This window comes from Oreochromis aureus, linkage group 7 (assembly GCF_013358895.1).
Source record: "Oreochromis aureus strain Israel breed Guangdong linkage group 7, ZZ_aureus, whole genome shotgun sequence".
Lineage (NCBI taxonomy): Eukaryota > Metazoa > Chordata > Actinopteri > Cichliformes > Cichlidae > Oreochromis > Oreochromis aureus.
The window spans coordinates 26,757,869-26,780,538 of record NC_052948.1 but is presented as its reverse complement, the minus strand read 5'-3'; the positions used below and the strand labels follow the sequence as shown (position 1 = coordinate 26,780,538).

Genomic DNA, 22,670 nt, shown 5'->3' with positions numbered 1-22,670 from the left:
ACAGCCCCTTAACTGACCTCACACGAAAGGTTGCCACAGATGTGGTCCAGCAGAGAGACCAGCATTCATGCAGGTAAAGAAGGCTCTCTGTGGGAAATCCCTGGTCCATACTGCAAAATTATTATACCTACCACTAGAGGGAGCCAGAGCATCAAATCAAGTGGCTTGTCATTGTCATTTCAACCATATACAGTACACAGTGAAATGAGACAGGTTCCTTCAAGACCATGGTGCTACATATAACAGAAAATCAACACGGGACTACATAAAGTGAAGCTATGCAAAAATCAATGCAACACCAGACAGAACAATACAGACACAACACGGTGAAGGCACAACAGTGCAACAGAAACATGTAACAATGACCGTGGGTTGTGCAAAAAGACTGAGCACTGTGCACTTGAGATAATGTATAAAGGTGTGTGTGTCTGTGACATTGTGCAGATAAGTACTTGAGGTAGTGACGTGTATGAAGGTATGTGTGTATATGTGTGTGTCAGCCCAGTCACTGAGTGTTCAGTAGTCTGACGGCTCAGGGGAAGAAACTGTTTCGCAGTCTGGCAGTGAAGGCCCGGATGCTCTGGTACCTCTTGCCAGAAGGCAGCAGGGTGTAGAATGTGTGTGAGGGGTGCATGGGGTCCTACACATTGCTGGTGGCTTTGTGACTGCAGGGGTGCAATAAGTGCTTGTGATGGAGGGAAGAGAGGGTCCAATGATCTTCTCAGCTGTTCTCACTATCCGTTGTAGGGTATTGCGATCCGATACAGTGCAGTTTCCATACTAGACTTTGATGCAGCTGCTCAGGATGCTCTCGATATTCTCTCTGTAGAAGATGGTGAGAATGGGTGGTTGGAGATGGGCTTTATTCTCAGCTTTTGCAAGAAGTAGAGAGACTTTGTTAGTTATGGAGCTGGTGTTGAGGGACCAGAAGAGGTTCTCCGCCAAGTGAACATCAAGGAATTTGGTGCTCTTGATGACTTCCGCAGCAGGGAGAGCAAAAGTGTCAACAAAATTAACACATGTCACATGGAGCACTATCTTTACCAAGAACACCTGCTTTGCATTTCGCATTCACTGCATTTTTGTTTCCAATCAAATTACTTTAAACGCCTTTCAAACATGTATGAAAGGGCAAGGCCAGTAACACATCATCAGTGTTGGTGCTGCTAATAATACACAAGCACAATAAATATGCACTCATTGACTACTTTATTAGCTATAGCTTGGTAGTGTAAGGCTGTATCACCTTTTGTCCTCAGAGCTGCCTTATAGCTTTGCTCATTTGCTTTGTGGAATTCTCAGAGCAGGAATGTCATTTTTACCACTCTTCATGGAGTTCTCAAAATAGTTAATGCATTGTTCATAACCCAAACCTCTCGGTGCAAAACACACTAAAACAATCAAAAAGTTTTTCATATATGTTAAAACATTGGAAATCCGTCGATCTCAAACTCTGTAACCAGTGAATAAAACCTGGCCCACTATTGTTTTTAGACTTTTTTAAAAAAATCAAATGTTACTGATTTTGCCTAATAAAATTGTTCAGACACAAAAATAAAATGTGAAAGATTTATTTGAAAATTGCTGAAATGGAGAAATGCAAAATTATACATATGAAACTTTATGAATCAGAAAAAAGACAAAGAAAGAAAGATACAATCTGAGGACATGTTGTATAGTCCAGTAAAGTTACACTACATACATTCACCATTAAGAGGAAAACCAGTTGCATTTTCAGTAGTTTACACTATGAAAATCTGGCATCTTTACAGTTTTTTTCCTCTCTACTCATGTATAAATTTTTTTTTAAGAAGATACAGACTTGGTTTTCATACGCAAGAGTCTAAAACTTTTTCTTAAAGTAGTGAAAACATTTTTGGACTTAAGTCATAATCTGTCCGAAACTGTAACATAAAAGGTTTAACAATTAAATGTACTTCATATACATTTTTCTATTTAAAAAATCTGCAAAGTAAGAAGTAACTTAAGCTTCATTTGCATCTAAAATATAAAGCAATAGAAGTAGAAAGCAAAAAGTAAAAAAGCAGTTTCAGTGCTGAAGCAGAGTACAGTTGCATCTGTATTGTCCACAGTAACTCCATTTCGTGTCAGAATTTGTGAATCTTTTTCTTTTGTCAAATTTTTTCGTTTGAGACTGTTCAGACAAATATGAAGAACAAAAAAGATAGGGCTTAAAATTATTTACATTTTTAAACATTTATTTTAGAAAGGAGAAAAAGAAAAGAATAAAGTTTTGGAGAATCCCGATATTAAATATATAAAAAACAGAAACAGTAGATGCTGACACAAACTTAAGGCTTTTGTGACACTGTAAAATAATAATTCTAGAAAGTATAAAACCTCAAAGATAATTGATCTAAGTACCTTCTAAGTACTTAATGTATCATTTTAATTTATCATAATATTTTAAGTATCTATTTTTTCTAGTTCAACTTGAATCAAAGTGAAGTTTAGCAAAAGTTCGGTAAACCGGTTTTGTTCCACAGGTGATTATGTAATATAAAAATTTTCAGGTCGATCGAACCTCTGTTTTCATTTTTAAACGAATGATGAAAAAGTAAAAACAGCTTCTTCATTGGGCGTTAGCGTCAGTTGTGAACCAGTCCAGAACACTCTTCTTGTTTTCTTCAACCCATTTAATGTTAGCGATGGTTTTCTCAATGCATTGTTCCAGTGCTAAGGTCCCAGAGCCAAAACCAACATCGGAATTGTCAGCCTTGAACTGCTTCAGCTGATGCAACAGAGACAATGTAAATCAGTGAGTAGTTTTAAACAAAAGACATATACTGAAAATGCATGGCTTTGTTCATATCACTCATCTCTTTTTTTAAATATTAAAATTATGTTTTTTCCAATATTTTATTAATGAGACATATTGTTTGTGATTAATAAAATGCTACAAAAACAAAAACCTATCGTTATTGTTACTGGATGAATGTTGCAGCACACTGACATATTTAGTGTTTTGACTATTTCTTCTTGCACACAGTCATTTTAACTTTTTATAAACTGACCAAATATTGCACCTTGGTTATGGCACAAAACTGAATGCTTGCATGTTGATGTTAAAGTTGTCATAGTCCTGGGTCTCTGACCAAGTATTTTTGAGTTTTGTCCTAGGCTTCTGATTCTTTCCTTGGACGTATGAGATAAATCATATTCAGGTTTGTGTGTACTGATTTCCTATTGTTTTTTTTAAATTTTTTTTATATTTCTTGGTTTCTTTTTTGATTATGTTAGTTCCCTTTGGCCCCGTCTGTCTCAGTTTCATCTCTCTGACCTGTCCTTGGTGTCTCCCCCAAAACCTTTATTGTCATTTTAACTATTTAACTGTTGCCTGTCTTGCAACAATGTAATAATCACTACCAAGAATAGAAATAAAAGCATGAATGAATGTGTAGTTTGTTCATTCATCTAATCTATTTTTGAATGTGGTGTGGTAATAGAAGTCTATCAATGTTAAAAACTTGTCAGTATGATTTCAGTCAATGTTTAAATAAATCCAAATAGGATATGATGAGAGGTGTATTTTAATACTGTTTATGTTAAAAGTGTTTTCAGAAGATGCGAAAGTGATTGTTTATTATGAATACTGGGGCAATGGGAGACCACTGCGCTTTGATGCTATGGAGGGCCATGACAACCAAAATGAATTCAATGTGACAATAAGCCAGACAGACCTATCTTGTTATCACTGTCTTTAGGTTTAAATACTGGTAATGAGAACACTATCACCTAGCAGTTAAATGCCTGTCCTGTCAGACTTATTAGTTCACTTCAGTTCAAATCAAATTAACATCTTGTAAAGTCTGGAAGGCTTGAAAACAATACTTGAAATTTGCTTTGAGACCAAAGGGAAACCACATTGTGGAAAAGTCATTTCAAAGAAATATCTAACCTGCTGAAGCTCAAACTCAGTGGAGAAACGTTTGGTGACGCCGTTGATGAGGTTGGAGAATGAGAATAAGCCACCACCATACCTGTGAGAGGGACGCACAGTCAAAGGCAAACGTCAGTTAGCAGAAATTGATGTCCTAGTCACTTAAGAACGGTCTTCTCTTTCATTGAGAACGTGTTTAAGTAATTTCACAGAAATTACTGAACTTCTACATGTTTTCATAAATTAAATATAATTCGTTACAAATATATACATCTATTTAATGAGTATACTATAGATGATATTTTTTTTAAATACTCTGATCATTTAAGAGTGCAATTCCTTCCAAACTGTAAGATATTCAAGCTGTTTATGAGAAAGGAAAGAAGAGGAAAAAAAAGAAAAGAAATTAAAGAAAACCGTAATAATGGTTTTGGGGGATGAAGTCTATATCTGAAATTATTTATAAAAATCTTGCTGAACATCAAAGTCAGTTATCTTTTCTTTTTGAAGATATTTTGTTTATTATTTTTTCATTAACCTAAAAGTGGTTAATGGCTAATGGCTTAGGGTAATGGCTCCTATGAAGCTACACAAGCTGAAGTATGAGACATTTTACTTTTTTGTTTATGAGAAAAATAAATTATTTGCTTTCCCTTTGTCATTTTTAGCAACTTTAATATAATATCTGGTGATGATTCTCCTAATGTCTCCTAGTCAGTTCAGGCTCTGCTTTAAATCCAAAACTTGGAATCACATGGAAAACAAAAGCATCATCAGTCCCACACCAGCATCACTTTAAAAAACTATCCTTCCTAAACTGAAATTCTGGTGCCTTTTTAGAGGTATTATGTTGTACTCACTGATTGAAGATGTATGACCATCGAGCCCTGACAAAGTCCCATGCCAGAGACTGACCAACCACATTACTGGCAATGTTGATAATGGTGGTAGTGGCATCCTGCTTTCGGATCATGTTTGGATCCAGAGTGTATTCCAGATACCTGAACAGTCAAAGAGTAAATATGTGTGCTAGATAGTAACTTTAAGTTACATAATGTGGCATATTTATTAATAAAGCAATGAATGTACCTGTTGAGCAGCCAAGGTTCTTTGGTGCAGGACATAGCATAGCGAAGTTTATCAGATTCAATAGCAGTAGTGGCATTCTTAAACTGTGACCACGCAAAATCCCATTCTTTCTCGCCACCTGCTGCAATAGCATTGCAGTACACAGCGGAGCGCAGGTTAGGGTGGATCCTAGAGAAAGAGGATATTGTCAGACTTCAGTACACCATAGATTATACAGAGTATTACTTTATACTATAGGGGAATAATTATTTTATCCCCCTGCTGAATTAGTAAGATTGCTTAATTAAAAGAAAAGGAAATGAACTGTCTCAAATTTTTACAGTTTCATTTTAAATGATATTATTGGCTGCTGCTTCAGAACTTGAAACTACAACTCACTCCCAAGATTTTCTATGGGATTAAAGTGTGGACACTTCCAAAGTCACTACATGACCTTATTCGTCTGCTTCTACGTGTGCTCCTTCAGATTACTAACAAGCTCATCCCTGGATCTATTGGATTTATGTCAGGTAAACGTGAGGCCCAGTCATGCATATTGATTCCTTTATCCTCCTGGTACTGTCTGCATACATACTTTTGCCATTTAAGGCCGGGCATTGTTGTCCACCAGGAGGAACCCAGGACTCACTGCACCAGTGTAGAATCTGACAATTGTACCAAGGATTTCATCCCAGTACCTCCCAGTATACTGATATGACATGTATGGCTGTATGTTGTGCGAGTGTACATCTCATAATCCTGTCTTTATGTTTTAATATGTGCTCAAGGTGAATGTTCATAGCGGGGATCCCTGCAGAGACCTCAGAGTGGGCCTGCTGGCACCAGCTGGCCAGCTTGTCTGTGCTTTTCTCTGCTCTCTGTGATGATTTTCCAGGTGGCTCATTATAACCTCATGGCAGAGCATATGGGATATGATAAAACTCTGGAGTGAATCATGGCCCAATATTATTGGCCTGGCATCTGGTGGCTGCCAATGGTGTGCATCCTGCCTGGAGTGTTCTTTTTCAAAAGTGCCCTTGTGCCCACTAGTGCCAACCTTAATGAAGGTGCCATTTGAACGCATTGGAATGGATCTCATCAGTTTCAGTTCATCACACTAGTCACAATCCTGAAAGAGATACTGACTGACACTTCATGTCTCACACACTAAAAGAACTGTACGAATTACTGCCATTAAATCTATTCAGACCAGGGTCTACCACCGTCAGACTGACAGGCTGGCAGAGTGGCTGAATAAGACTTCTATTCACGATGATGAACCAAGTGGAGATCACTGGTTAGACCCTATTTTGTTTGTAGTGGGATTTCTTCTCCCTTCAAGTTACTGTTTGTCAGGAACCTGCGGGGTGTGTTGGACCTTATTAAAGAAAAGTGGGAGCAAGGTGCAAGCCCAGCTAAAAATGATATTCAATATATTCTAGACCTGAAAGCAAAGTTATACAGATTGGGGAAGTAATCACAAGGGAGTTTGCTCCAGGCCCAGGAACCTCAGCAGTCTCTGTACAACAGAGGGGCTAGACTCAGACAATTTTCATCTCAAGGGAAAGTGCTTGTATTGCTCCCTTCTTCTAGCTCAGAGTTACTTGCCAAGTGGCAAGAACCCTTTGTGGTCACACAGGGAGTGGGTGACGTTGACTATGACAGGGGAGGAGCCACACTGGTATATCACCTCAATCTCCTAAAAGCATGGCGAGAAGCTGAAACTGTTTCTCTGATGAGCCTGGTTAGGGAAAGAGATGAGTTGAGGTTCCACATTCCACCATTCCCACCTTCCTCCATTATGATGACTATCTCACAAAGGTCCAGAGAGCAGATATTGGTTGCATTGCAACACCCTACCCCTTTCGCCTTGGTTGACGAGCTCCTGGTGCTCTGCTGCTGCATATGCTGCTTCCTACCTGGATGATGTGATTATACACAGTGACACCAGCATGTCCAGTGCTGGCTGTGGTCCTAGAGTCCCTGAGGCAGGTGGGGCACAAGGCCAACCTGAAAAAGTGTGGCGCAAGGTACAATATTTGGGGTACCACTGGGTACCTCTTTAGTGGCTCCATGGCATGAATGGTAAATGGCCAGTATTTGTATAGCGCTTTCTAGTCCCTAAGGACCCCAAAGCGCTTTACACAACCTGTCATCCACCCATTCACACACACATTCACACACTGGTGATGGCAAGCTACATTGTAGCCACAGCCACCTTGGGGCGCACTGACAGAGGCGATGCACCTAAATGAAGGATGCCAAAGCCTGGATCACTCAGTGGTATCTGGCTCTCCAGCCTTTTAAGTTCAAGGGGGTCCATAAGTCAGGGGAGCAGACGGTCGTGGGGAGGGGTAGGCTGGCCTATGTCAGTATGTGGTGGTATGTATGATTTGCGGCTCAGCTGAAGGGGAAGGGTGGAGCAGTGGGTTCAGGTTGTGGTATCAGGGGTCATTAACCAGGACAGCTGATGACCATGGTCTAATCATGCCTTGTCTATTTGAGTGGGACACTGAAACGGGAGAGCTGTGTATGGTGTGGTGTGGAGAGGAGGGAAGCTGGAAAGCTGCACACTAAAAAGTACCAAAGAATACTGAATAAAACTTCCCTCAGCGTGCAATGCTGTTGTTACAGAACTGTGGATCAATATGTTGTCATTGTGCAAGATGATTAGATCATTAGCAAGAATGCTCACCTGTTTTCCACACACACACATCACATGTTCACTGTCGCAGACACACACGACACATGTTCACATGTGAGTGTTTTATCTGTCACATGATTAATGAGATGTTTGTATAACCACTGAAGTTAATAAAAGGGCTGCGAGGGAAGGCTGGAGTTTGGAGTTGGGCTAAGATCAGATGAAGAGGTTCTCCCCTTGCAGCAAGTAAAAGACAGAAAGTGCTGTGGTCTTGCTTTTGTACACAAGTGATTGGTCGCTGAGTCAGCAAGGTTTAAGTGTTAGACCCAACACCTGTGTACGTGGGTCCTGTATTGTGTCACAGTGAATTTGCTCTTATCTGTGAAAGTGGTGGACGTTCCAGTTCTGGTGTTCTATGGCAAATGCTAATCAGGGTCTATGATGTTAGGCAGTGGGCACAGGGCCCGCTCTCATGAAATCGGTTTTTGATTGTTTGCTCAGATATTTACGCCAGTGGCCTGCTGGGGGTCGTTTTGTAGGGCTTTGGCAGAGCTTTGCATAAATGAGCAGAGACCTTCTACTGCACTGTCCAGCTCTCCTTGAGTAACTGCCAGTATTCTGGAATCACCTCCATGAACCTCTGACTGTGCTGGGAATCACAGCAAATCTTCTGGCAATGGCACATATTGATTAGCCATTGCTAGGTTTGCTGGAGAAGATGGACTATCTCAGGTATGTCAGGTATTGCCTCAAGCTACGAATAATGAGACTGACCCAAGCCAAATCCAAACTAGTGAAAAAAAAAACAGTTAGAAAAAATGAGCAGGGAAAGTCAGTGTCAGTGACCTCCACCTGTAAAATTATCCTAGTAATTTTTATGAGCAGTGTTTTTCTTATAATGGTTTGCAAACCTGAATTGACATGGACACACACCTGTTGCTGCCAGTATCCATCCACTCTTTAAACCAGGTCTTGGTCAGGTTTTGACATTCCTGCATCCCTGTTCTGCAAGCCTGGCTAATAGAATTCACCTGATTATACCTGGAGGATGGACAAACAGAAAACAGATGTATTGACAAGAACATTTAGGGAAAAACTGGGGAGAGCAAGGGGATAACAAATACGGATATTTCCTAGTTCAACATCATATAAGAAGTTCAGACGCTTTTCTTTCCAAGCTCATTAGACTACGATGACCTGGATGACTGAGAACCTTCACAGACACAACATCATATAAGCCGAGTAGCAGAGTTTCTAAGTTCCAACTATCATATGTGCTGAACTGAATTTGTAGAATTACACATTTTAAATAATACATGTAAAAAAACTGTATCCTTGGTCCAGAAAAGAACAACTTCTACAATTACATCACAACATAAATTATTATTTTATAGAAAAAGTCTAACCTATCTATCTGATTTTTGAATACAGTTTAGATTGCTGTCAGCTGTATGTTGAAACTTAAAATGTGTCTTCACTCACTGGTCCAAGTGTCCATCAGGGACTTTGCTCCAGTTGTCTGTCATTTGCTTGTAGTATTCAAACAGAGGGGAGATTTTTTTCCCGAGATATTCCTGAAAGCAACAAAGACAGAACTCAGAAAATGTGACAACTTATTTGTGTTTTGTTTCTTTTGCATATATATGTCGTTGGAAGAAGTTCACCTGCATGGGGCCATACACTTCGCTGCGGTCAAACATGAGGTAGAAAAAGTCCAGGTTGTTAAGGGCTGCCTTCCATGGAATGTAATCTCTCTCATTATTCAGGTACTTGGTGGTTTCAAGCGCCCGCACTGTAGAAATGATCTTGGCTCTAAGGGGTAGAATATAGTAAAAATTAATCAGATACTTCATGTTTATGTTTTCCATTGTCATAATTTTAAGATATTACCACAAATACTATTAATTAATATCTGATAGGTAAGTATTTAAGCCCACAGCCTACCAACATATTTAAAATACATGGACTGACTGGGATCCCTGGGGACCCCAAGAGAATTCGTAATATGAAAATAAGAATAATAGTAAGGCTTAATTCTTCTCATAGTATATTGTTACCACGTTAATATCACTATATGAAAAATAGATTATTATTATTATTATTGTTATTACAGTTATAAAATGTTCACATTTTTTTTTTAAATAAAACATAAGTTTTATTGTTTGATGCAACTTGCAGATTTTATCCAAAGTACAATTACATAACAGCCTGATTCTGGTATTCAGTTCTGTAATTTCAAGAAAATATTATTTGTATTGATTTTTAGATGATTAAACCCTACTGAGGTCATATTGATCCCAATATAAAAAAGCTGAAATAAACAAAATGGTAAATGGACTGGTTCTTATATAGTGGTTTCATACTCTACCTCAGCACTCAAAGCACTTTATACAACTTAAATCATTCACAAAGCACTTTTTCTATGCTTTTTCTATGTAATTGCTTTCTATCTAATATTCACACACACTGATACTCTAATGAATGCAGTGGAGAGCAACTTGGGGTTAGTACCTTGCCCAAAAATATTTGGCATGCAGACTGGCAAGGGATCAAACCACCAACCCTCCTATTACTAGATGACCTGCTTCACAGCAGTGTACATCTTGTAATCATAACAGTTATCATGTACATGTGAGACTACACCAGCAAACTTACCTGGCCAGATTGAAGGCGTCATCCAATATCTGAGCTCTGTTGATCAGTGGAATGAGCTTAAAGAAACATCAAGAGACATGCTTATAATCACTGATAATGACTGATAATCACTGATAATGACTGATAATCACTGTGTGTTGGGCTCCTCCGTCTTACCTGATGATTACTCTGCAGAACATTTAAGAGTTTTGCCCAGTTGCCATCATCATAGTTAACCCTGTAGTAACCAACCATGTTGACGTTGGCTAGCACCCACTGATCTCCTGATGTTTTCATAGCTTCAGATGTTTCTAGAAAGTGAAGAAACAGAACTCAAAGTTGGTGCACAAGAACAAAATAAATGTAAACTTTTACCTAATGTAAGCTAATGATTTACTTAGTGTTTGTGTTCTGGGATTTGTATTAACAATACAACAATCTATTGTTAGATTGTTTCAAATATATACAGTTATGTGTAAAAAAGGAAAAAAGAAAAAAGGTTTTCACAGGACTCTCTGCAATCCTTTGTAAATCCCTTGACTCTGGTTCTTGCTGTGGAGGAATTCTGATCTACTGTTTCTTATAAAGTTGCCTTAGTTTATTGAGGGTTGCAGGTATTCAATATGCATAGTTCTCTTAAGATCCTGCAAGAGCCAATGGTGGCAAAAGGACAGCCATTCTGCACTTAAGTAGAAATACAGATACCAGTGTGAAAAAAAATACCCCAGTAAAAGTTGAAGTACTGATTCAACTTCTTTACTCAAGTAAAAGTAAAAAAGTACAGGCTTTGAAATTTGCTCAAAGTAAGAAAGCAAAAATCAGCATTTTGGAGGCTTTTTGTTTCTACCAGCTATTTTTGTGAAAAGATTACTGAGCCTTGTGCTATAATAATGTAATAATAAAATAATATTCGAAAAATGGAAATACAAACTTTATTCTCATTTTTAATTCTAATAGTCCTCAGCTTGAATCAGAAGAAAAAGAAGGAAAATTTAAAAAAATCTAGATTTTCTTAGGCCAACATTATAGAGTGTGACTACCTCTAAAGTGGAAAATGAGCACAGTCAGGGATTAAAGTGGGATTCAGCTGGTGAACCCCAAAATCAATTGTGAAAAGAAACACAACTTCAATCATTTCTGTTGAGAGCTCTGTTAGATTTTCTTAGTGTACAGGCTGTGATCAGCTGATCTGGGCTAATGCACACAGCCACAGCGTCTGGACACCTGCAGTTGTTCCAGTATCGTGCAAAAACAAAAAAACCCAAACAAAGTAACGAGCTACTTAGACCCCTTACTATGTCACTGTTTTTATGTGACATCACCTGGTGATTAATACTTGAACAGAATTGCCTTTCATGTGTTACTGTTTGATGTATTAAGGCTCAAATCAGTTTGATGTATAAAGTCTTGTATTGACGTGAAATAATAAATATCCGCAAGTGAGCCTGTTTAAAAAATGTAAGGAGTAGAAAGTACAGACATTTGTTTAAAAATGAAGGGAGTAAAAAAAACCTACTTAATTAAAGTACAGATACCTTAAGTGGTGTGCTTTGGACAATTGTCCAGTTATATAGCTCAGTTTTGGCCAAGTTTCAGCTGTTGTGTCAGTGCGCTGGGGCTTTTGACCCAGCATTTTGAGTTTGAATTGTATTTTTTGTGACTTTTGTATTTTTGAGATAGTTTAAGTTCAAGTTTTAACTCTCTAAACTGTCAAGAGACTGCAACTGTTTCATTTATGAACACAAAATCATCATCATATTGTTTGCTTTTTGTATCATCTATCTCAGGGACATTAAGGTACTATAGATGGACCACAAGAATTTAAATGTCATATAATATAATTTTAAAAATATACATTTTAATGTCAATGTAAATACTTACATATAAAAAAGAAACAGAACCAATTGTTCAGTGGTTTCTGCTAATGGAGAATCAACTCCAACAAGCAAATTGTTAGAAGGTGAAAATAAATCAGTGAAAACACAAAGATGACAATACTTAGAAAATGCTTGTGTGATAATTAAAAGATTGTGATTAAAAGGTTGCTGGGCTGCAGAGGACCACCACATTTTGAAAATGATCCGGCAGTCTTAAGCTGGGAATGGATTATCTACCTGATTTGGATTTTAGCCACAGTGGATTCTGCATAGTGCCAGTCCTCATCCATTTGATTGGAACGGTCCATTGATAACTACGGCAGAACATTTGAAACATTATTTATGCAGCTTCTTTTTCTTTATTTAGCTTTTTATTAACTAAAAACAGCCTGTAGCCATTTTGCCATTTAATAAAAAAATAAATTAAAAAATAATAAAAATTGAAGAACTGCGTAAAGAATATGGTCTTTACTTGATCTATTAGGAGGAAAAGATTAAAAAAAAGGCAGTGCAAATACTTGAAGGGGGATGGAGTGGTGACTACAGCTTCTGGATCCAGAAGGAAGTGCTGCTGGGAAACACTTCCAGTCCCAGTGTCAATGGTAACCACAGGAAAGCCCATCTGCAGCACCCAGGTGTTCATTATGTTATCAAGAGTATCAGGAAGCTCTAACATGCTAGAATCAGCAGCCTGTGAAGGTCCAACACCAAAAAAAAGAGAAGAAAAAAGTACATCTCTTTAACACACATACTGTGTATGTATATATACGTATGTGTATATATATATCTATATATATATGAATATACATAAGACTGATGTTTCAAAAGCACTAGAAAAAATATTAGATACAGGTGGTAATTAATTAGATTTTAACTAAATATTCAAATAAAAAGAGCAGAGAGATGATAACATGCCTTTTGCAGATGATTCCAAAGGTCTGTGTAGACTGCATTCCCAAAGCTAAATTCAGTCAGATAGGACTGCAGAAAAAACCAGGAAACAGAGAGATGTGTCAGACATACTGCTTTGTTTACATGAAGAATTAATGCGTTGGCAAAACTTTCAAAAAATGTGTACAAGTGTTCAACATTTTGCTACAATGTCTTCCAAGTTTTTTCACTGAAAGGGTTATCCTTTTCACAGATGACAGGGTATGTACCATGCTGTGAATAAGTATTTGCCCCCTTCCTGATTTCTTAGTTTATTTATATTTCTCACTCACCATTGGGCAAATTGTAATTTGACAAAGATAACTGGTGTATGAATGGGCTGTTTAAGACTTAAGACAGGTTGATGCAAGGATATGAATGCTGGCTGTTGCTGAAGCAGTGACAAATGAAATCTGGAAATGCACTTTGAAGTTACATTATTTCATATAATTTGGTAATGGAAAAAAACTAAACACACTTATGCTGAAAAGTTATTGCAGTGAAAGTTTAAATAATTATTTGAGTGAGTAGTTTTGTGCTTTTGCAGCAATTGTAGTAACCAACATGACTGAGAACACTGAGCAGGTGGGACTACATAGGTCAGACAGGGGATGTACCCCTTAGCCCTCATTTTACTTAAATTAAATTAAAGGTCATTCAACAGGTGTGCAGCTAGTTTTAAACCATGACCCTGCTGAAAAATGCAAAACAAATAAGAATGTTGAGAATATTGAGCGCTCAGTTAACTAATCTAGAGTGGCTGGTCAACTTCTGCATACAGGGAAAGGGTCGCTCCTGATGCTTTGCCTCTGCAATGTAGGATAGATTTTATATTGTACTTTTATAACTGTGGTTAGATTTTACTAGGAGTGTACCATACAAATATAGATGGCAAAGTGACTTAAGCCAGTTTTCCCCCTTTAAGTTAGTTGCTCATATAGAACATACGGGCAACTGCTGAACCTAAGACTGAGCTGGTGATCACCTTCTGCATACAGCGGTCTTCTGCAAGATGTTTAACTGTTGATATGGTGTTGATTTTCTCCTTCTTGTTGAACCATGAACACTGACCTTAACTGAGGCAAATGCAGCGTGCAGTTCTTTTAGTCTTCTTCTGGTACGTTTTTAAAACAATGTAGATACTATCCTGTTGCTACATGTGTGACTGAGCCATTACAGCAAAAACCACTGCAAGGATGACTGGCTGGTTGAGTCACCTTCATAGAAACACATTGTGTTCTGTTATATTGTGGTCCTTACCCTCAGACCCAGCTGGAAGACCTCTTCAGTCAGGAAATCTGACAACATCCTGAGGACAGATGCTCCCTGATGAGGAGAAAACACACTGTTAAATTTTTTGGTTTTTGCTTTTTGGTTTAGAGAGTCTATGTGGGCTTTACCTTGCTGTATGAAATAGCATCAAACAGCTCACTAATCTGTGCTGGCCTCTGGATATCTTCTTCTTTAGATGACAGAGGGTGAGAAGAAACCAGGGCATCAATAGCAAACACCCTATGGATGTCACCGAGCACGATGAGGTCTGTCTATTATGAAACAAATGAGACTGTATACTTAACAACATGTGTCGAGCACCAACACTTATATTCAAGACAATTTAGTGTTAATGAACTTCTTACCACATTCCAGTCAGGTTCAGCATAATTTGCTCCCAAGTACTCAACATAGGATGCAAAGCCTTCATTCAGCCACAAGTCATTCCACCATCTGAGTGTCACCAGATTACCAAACCACTAGAGGGACAGTTCAGAAAACAAAACTTATAAATGAGGCACAGGCAGTTTTAGCCCAATAAATAATTATTTAGCACAAACTCAGCTTGAAATTGTTTCTTAGGGTTAATGCAAATTTAAGGCTTGTGTTTTGACGGAATGTGAGAATTGACGTCGGCATTTGAACTAGTTTACAAAGAAGTGAATAGAACTTCAACCCTTTGCTATGACATATGAATGGGTGTGAATGGGTGAATCAGCCAAGCTGTATGTGCTCAGGTAGAGTAGAAAAGCACTATATAAGAACCAGTCCAGTTACCAGTTACTTGGAAATATATCTGAAATTGCATCTTAGGACCTGAGAGTTGATATGAATGTTTTCCAAATTACTATATGCAACATCTCAAGAATCCTCTTAAACTTTATTTCCAGGACTTGAAACTCACCATGTGAGCCAGTTCATGAGCAATGATCGTAGCGATCCTTTCCTTGTTGGCGTTGGAGGAGAATGCTTCATCGTATAGTAGAAGTGTCTCCCGGTATGTGATCAGACCCCAGTTTTCCATGGCCCCTGAATTAAAGTCGGGGATTGCTATCTGATCTGTGTTAGGACAAAGATTATGTGGCTGATTAATTGCTTGAAGTGAAAGAGATTACCAGTTTAAAACAGCAGAAATACTGAAAACCTTTATCCAATCACAGTGCAACAATATAAATTTAATCCACTATGGGTAAAAAAAAAAATCTTTGATTAAAAACCTACTTAATTAAAAGTAAGTAAAATAATGTAAATAAAAGTTTCAAAGGTGTCATAAATATCAGTTTGTATAAGTATAACAAAATGTAAAATAAAATAAGTACAAGTAAATCAAATCTTGGCCTGCAACATAGGACAGGCTAATATTATATAAAGATGAAGAATCACATTTTACCTGTTAATAATTGATAATGAAGATAACCTTCTCATAACATGTCATAAAAAGTCACAACTGAAAGATGTGCGTATGATAAGAACATAATGGAGCTGACTGGATGCTGCAGCCAAGGTCTTGGGCTGTAAAACTATATATTTTACAGTTTTGCCATAAATATACACCTGATGCCAATAAACATGAGACCAAAAACTGATGACCACTGAGATTAGATCAGTACACTGAATAGACACATGTCCCCACTTCACATGTGAGCAGAGAAAGGTGCATTGGGCACATTTCTTAGGAAACAAAATGAACTTCAAACAGGACACCATAAAGATAAGGCATTGCTTTAAAGAAGATATGGAATCTGTTTTTTGTACACTAACAGAAATTGTGATGCTGCTGAAGTCTATCATATCAACTGGTAAAAGAAAAAGTATGGCATTTCTATACCTCCCTGTTTTTTCATTGCTTTGTCATTTTGTTGTATTTTTTTAAAGAAATATAATCTCTTCCAAATTTTGTCCCATTTGCATAAAAACAGCAAACAAAAAATAAAAACTTGATGTTATTTTGCATCTTTTTAATGGAATTTTGCATTTGCTTATAGTCATTTAATGTCACTATAGGATAGGTTTTCTTGCTCTCACAGTCTTTTATTTGGGTTTAGTCACTTATGACAAGCAAGAAACATAAAGTTACTTCATGACAAGGCCTCAGATCAGGTATTCACTTAGTACTTGATATGTGAGTATTGTTACTTATTAAATATAGACTTTGATCGAATTAAATGTACATAATAGATATAAGATTAAGATTTCATAGACTTAGGAAATCCATGCTGGTGTTTCAGGACAGCTGTACTGACACATGATACAGTGAAGCTAAATCATGTGCAGTTGTAAATGTGCAGGGATGTATATGTCTAGCTAATTGTGTGGTGGTCTTACCAGACTTGGGTAGAGGGTACGTGGTATTATAATACTGCTCAAAGAATTTAAGGATTGGTCCAGTTTTGCTTAGGGCATACTGTCCTTGACCAGCTGCAATGGCGGACTTCCGGGCAAAAATGCGGATCTAAACCCAGATTACACAAAACAAAATAAAATTGAAAAGCACTTTACACCACTTTGCAAAGTAACATTATTCTATACACCTGTATTTCAAATAGCTTAAATCTATAGAAAGAGTACAGGGTACAGTCTAGTCTATGATCGTGAAGGTACAGTCAATCATTTTTTGCAGTTCTAAGAAAAGAATAATGTTGTACTGGCAAATATTCATTGATTAGTGTGACTTATGTCTTATGTACTCACTTATATGAACTTAGAATGAGTCCATTAAAAATGCATAGGTGTGGGCACTGGTTTGTGGAAGCCACAAGGGTTGGAATACAGACTGGAATACAGTCCTCAAGATGGACATCTCTGTTCTGTTTAATTGTATTTTATGTATGCGGCTAGAGACCAGCTATTTATTAGTTGATGGTTTTCATCATTTTATTTCTGAGCATCTCTTTGTTTGTTGGGATTCTGTATCAGGTCTTGATTGTTTGGTGTCCCAGCCAGCTGACTCCCAGCACTGTGTGTTTCTAGACTGTTTATTCTGGGACTGTTTGTTGCTCAGCAAAACAGAGCTCCTTTGAGACATAAACTCTGTTTGGGTCATGGCCAGAGACCAGGTTTAAGGTCTTAGTTAACCCCCGGAGGTTCTCATTCCTGCCTTGCTCAGGGCTCAGCCGAGCCTGCCCAGCCTCTGGGGCCTCCTGGGGGCCAGATGTTAAATTGAATTGATGCTATTTACTTGATTAAAGTGTTCCTTTAAATTTTCTCAGCAGTGTATGTTAAGAGTATGTACTGTGTAATACTTGAGCTATGGCTCATGGGAATCATCCAGACACCGCCTAACTGTAGTATCTTCAGTTGGATGAGCTCAAGAAACGTTTACTAATTAGTTTTCTGTTTTACTAATAACATATTTGCTCTACTTGATCGGAAGAAAAGGCAACTGTGGAAATGACTGAAATTCACCTGTGAAAGTTTCTTGGAAATTCAAACCACTTTGTTTAAAGAATGTCAAAATTACTATGGGACAACAATTACCTCAACGCCATCAATGCTGTTACCGATATATTCGTAGTCACTGACAATGAATGCCAACAAGTAAGTCGACATTTTCTCTGTTCGCTCAAAAACTGTCTTAAGCACATCCTGGCCATCAAGGTTGATTTCAGTTGTTTCTGAAAAGAAATAAAATAAAGAGGTAACATTTTTATTTGATTGCTTTCCACTTCTTACCATATTACTGACTAGACACATAAAGTGTTATTATACATTATTGTTGTTGACATATTTTATTGTTTAATTATGTGTTACATTCTCAATGTTTAACTATGTAGTGAGATCTATTTTTAAAACAAAAATATCTGCTCTGTTCTCACTGCGGTCAAACTAACCTATTTCCTTGCCATTGGACAGGGCTGTAGTTCCACGGTCATGGATCAGCGTAATGTAGAAGTAAGCTTTCATAGCTGGCTCATCAAAACAAGGGAAAGATTTCCTGGCATCTGTAGCCTGCATCTGGGTGGTAGCCATGACCCTGACAAGAAGCAGATAAATTAGCCTTGTGCGTAAAGAAAGTGCTACAGAATGGATGGAGGTTCACCAAAATCCAGATGATGTGATAGCTATATACCCAAAACTTTGTTAGCCTAGATAAGCAAAAAACCCACCAACAACAAAAAACCAAGTAAAGTAGCTGGCTTAGCTTTAGACAAATAAAAAACAAACAAACAAACAAACCTTAAGACTCCAAAGTTGTCTTAGATTCATTTCTGAACCAGCAGCTAATGCCATTTTGTAGTTTATCCTATTTGTGCGAATTCAGTATCAACGTTAGCATGATGACAAATGTCATCATTTAGAAAAAATTATAACTATATATGCATTAAAAACAAACAGTGACTTTTTTTGTTCTTCAAACTTCTAGAGAAATTCAGATTTAAGTGATGTTTCTGTCTTTTATCCATGTAATTCTTCCCTTTATGTAAAAATGTCTCCAGTTTAGAAGAAATTCAATTTACTATAATAAGAAAGATGAGCTAGTTTAACTAAGTCCTCAATTACAAAGACATGATGCCTTTTGTTATCTTGTAAGACAGTAAAATTTTTATTTTTAGACACTTTTGTCAAACAAAAGATATCAAAAGTATGTACTGTAGGAATTTTCCATTAATTTATGATAGCATTCATCAATTCATTATTGAAATAACTGTGAAACTGTAAGTGTTGATTTTAACAACTATTTTGCAGTTGTTCTAGATGAGGTTGAAGTTTGGAAAGAGATTAACTTGATGATTCAAACAAAAAACTAAATGTAATTATTAAACAAGTACTCTTTTTTGCTATCTTCATTGTTACTTATGTTGATGTTTTCCAGGTTTGTTGACACTATATACACTTACTTTTTCTTTCCATCCTCCACGTATTCACTCCTGTAGAAGCCTCCAAGGTCATCAGCGAGTTCTCCAATGAATTCAGTGTAGAGGCGATACTTGTGTCCCTTTTTCAGTGTACCATCCAGCTCCAGGACCAGGTACTGTGTGACATCTTGGAACCAGGAGGACTTGATTGCGGGGGCTTCAACACTACTCACTGACATGAGTCTTGCCAACCGGTTCCCAGATTTGGTGTAATTCAATTTATTAGAATGGATAAGAATCAGGTCAGTGTCCTCCACACATTCAAAGTCCACAACGGAATTGCCTGAAACACCAAGAAATAATGTGCACTTTAATCAGTTGTTTAAACGTAGAAACCTTCAAATTATTTGCAGTCACTTTAGGATATGTGACCGGTTTATCCAATCCATGATTTTGTTGCCAAAAAATATAAAAATGTCAACTCAGTTGCATCAGGTAACGCTAATAGCAACCCATAGCTAATACACTTTAGTTCACCTATCAAAACTTTATAAACACCATAACTCTTTTGCCACTAGAGAATATTCAAACAGCACACTGAAAAAAAAAACCAATTGGCTGCACACCTAAAAAGGACTTTAAGTTTCAGACACTTTCAAAAAAAGGGCTGGGAAAATCATCAGAGACCCCAGTCACCCATCACATGGACTCTTCACCCTCCTGCCCTCTGGGAGGTGCTACAGGAGCCTCCGGACTAAGACCACCAGGTACCGGAACAGCTTCTTCCCCACAGCTGTCAGACTCCTGAACTCTGCCTCCTGACATCTGACCCACGTTAAACTCATGGACTGAACATACACACACCCACAACCACCTACACACACACACAATGGACAACTGTACCCTCAAACACACAATAATAACATGGACTGAACCACCACTCACAACCACTAGCACTTTATATAGCCTCTGTAGAAATTATCCACATATCTCACTTATCTTAACTGCAGTACTGTATAGTTCTGTGTAAATAATCATTCTGTACATACGATAATTTTTAATCCTACAACTGTTTATAACTTGCATAGTTCACATTTCTGTATAGCTGTATATCTCAGATTTCTGTATAGTTTTTTTATTTCATATTTATAGCCTGTACATAGCTTGTACTACACCCTGTACATACTTATAGTTACAGAATATTCATAACATACTTCATACCGTGTACATTATAACATACCATAATAGACCCATTTCTGTAATATACTTACACATCTATATTATTGCTAATATATATTGTAATATATCTATATCATGGCTAAAGCACTTTCTGGATGGATGCAAACTGCATTTCGTTGCCCTGTACCTGTGCATGTGCAATGACAATAAAGTTGAATTCTATTCTATTCTATTCTATTCTATTTATTTATTTTTCTTCATTTTGTGTTGTTTACTTGTTACATTTAATTTTCTCACCTGTGTGATCAGATCTAAACTTTTTTAAAAGATGAGAACTTTTTTTCATTAATAGTTTTTAATATCATAGGTGTGATAGTTATAAGGTCAAACTCAAGCTTTTAATGTGTTTTTAATTTTTGCAAAAGCACATGCAACGGTAATTTAAAAATGGCAGCATTGTGTTGGTGTCATATAAATCCAAACTAATTTTGTTTTTAATACTTTTTTTCAACTTCAAACTGTATCAAACTGTATTTGTCTTTTGTGTTTCTAAAGGTCAGCATAATTTAAGACAAACAGTTTTGTAGCTTAATAACTATTTCTGATTATTCAAGTCCACATTTAGATTCACGTTCAGCTTTAAGCATTTATTTTTGACAGTTTCTGACAATTCATTGTTGGAGCACCACAGGCTGAAACTGTTGAACTTTAGTTGAAATCTGCTGTTAAAAGAAATAAAATATCCCCTCCATCGACTTGGTTTTGTAGTTTTAAATAAGCCCCTGCACCTGGACTTACCATTGCTTTAACTATGTCAAGACTGTATGCATATTTCACTATAGCATTCTAAGGCTTTCCACCACAAATGTTCCTGTTACTGTAAGTATTGTTGTCTCTGTTGTTTAACTGCAACCTGTTTTTCCAAGAAAGTTTACCATTAAGATGTGCTTCATTTGTGCTTAATAGTATTGTGCTTAATGTCTGTTCCATATAGTGCACAACTGTTAGTTGGGCTTAGAATGGATTCAACAACTCTCACTGTGATGTTCTTCAAAGACATTTAAAGTGTTGTCACTGTTATTCATTCTATTGTCTGTTCTATATTATGCATTTTCAGTCATCCTCTGGAAAACTAATAAAAAGCATTACAATCACACTTCTCTACCTCTGAGAAGAATGCTGGTATCTTGCTGATACCGGGGGAGAGGGTCTATTATATGAAAGTTACAGAGAAAGAGAGAAAAGTAGTCATAAAGCCTTACCTAAGAAGATGTAAAGTCCAGTTGTTGGGTCTGGAGTCAGTCTTGGCCATAAGGTGACATTATATGTCTCTGGCACCAGGTTCTTGGGCAGCCGATACTTGTCCCAAGGTTTATTGGATGGAATGGGTGTTGTGGTAGGGGGTTTGGAGGTTGTTTGTTCTTCATTTTGATTATTGTTTTTCCCCTTTTCCTGTGAGTAAACAACTGACAAAGCTATGATAGTGGCTAAGGCTCCCACACCTGCGATGATGCCCACAATCCCAACAGTTTTACTAATAAAGAAACCTTTCCCCATGTTGCCTGCCTACCCAGGAGCCCCACACTGAGACACTGAATAAAGGTGAAATTGAATATGTAGCTGTGGGTAGCATTTCTCCTCCCATTTACAATAACAGGTGATACATTAACAGTAGCATTGTAAATACCTACGTCATCTGCCGAGGATAGAACAGATTTTTCTTGCAAGAAACAAAACTCAAGAAAGCCTGTCAGTTACCTCAGGATGATTACATTTGATTGTTCCTCACTCACTCCTCACTTTCAAATATGACTGTTCCTTTCTGATGAGAATTGGTTTTGATATTTGCTCTTGCATTTAATGAAAGAACATATTGAAATTTTTTTATTTTCATTTTGAGCATGTCAAATCCATGTTAGAACATAAAATTCCTAAAGATCACTGAACTGAACTATTTGTTGGTATTGATACTTTACCATAATTCACCATAACTTTACTGCACTTCTAACTTAATTTTAAAGCCCAGAACATATTACTGAGGCATGCAAAATAAGGTTAGATGTGTAAAGCTGCCATCCAGTCACAGTGAAAAATGGTTTTGGAATAACATTTGCATTACTTACAGATAAAAGACAGACATAGTACACCATGCCATACTACATACTACAAGAAAGTTTGCTAACTTCTCACTTGAATAAGAATCTCATAAACCAGTTCATTTATAGTTCCACGCCTTGTGTTTAAAGTGCAGCATGATTTTATTTTGTTATTTATCGTCCCATTTAGAGAAAACAGAAAACAAAACAGAATAGGTCCTGGTGCCTTGTCATTGACGAGTGGCTTTAGTTTGGGTGCCCCTGGGTACATCA

The 22,670-nt window shown here is 37.3% G+C and overlaps 1 protein-coding gene across 1 annotated transcript; it reads right to left on the bottom strand.

The window, feature by feature from the left end:
• Positions 1–1,555: 1,555 nt before the first annotated feature.
• LOC116331014 (aminopeptidase Ey-like) lies at positions 1,556–21,875 on the bottom strand. Its single transcript, XM_031753527.2, has 21 exons — positions 21,564–21,875; positions 19,165–19,465; positions 18,157–18,299; positions 17,804–17,940; positions 16,652–16,778; positions 15,231–15,385; positions 14,692–14,805; positions 14,455–14,598; positions 14,315–14,380; positions 13,040–13,105; positions 12,643–12,815; positions 12,362–12,438; positions 10,425–10,558; positions 10,269–10,324; positions 9,278–9,425; positions 9,096–9,187; positions 8,547–8,654; positions 4,991–5,158; positions 4,762–4,902; positions 3,920–4,001; positions 1,556–2,752 (listed from the first exon to the last, which is right to left on the bottom strand). Exons 1-21 carry the CDS (start codon positions 21,856–21,858, stop codon positions 2,594–2,596), a joined length of 2,886 nt encoding a protein of 961 aa, XP_031609387.2. The 5' UTR covers positions 21,859–21,875; the 3' UTR covers positions 1,556–2,593.
• Between the last annotated feature and the right edge of the window lie 795 nt (positions 21,876–22,670).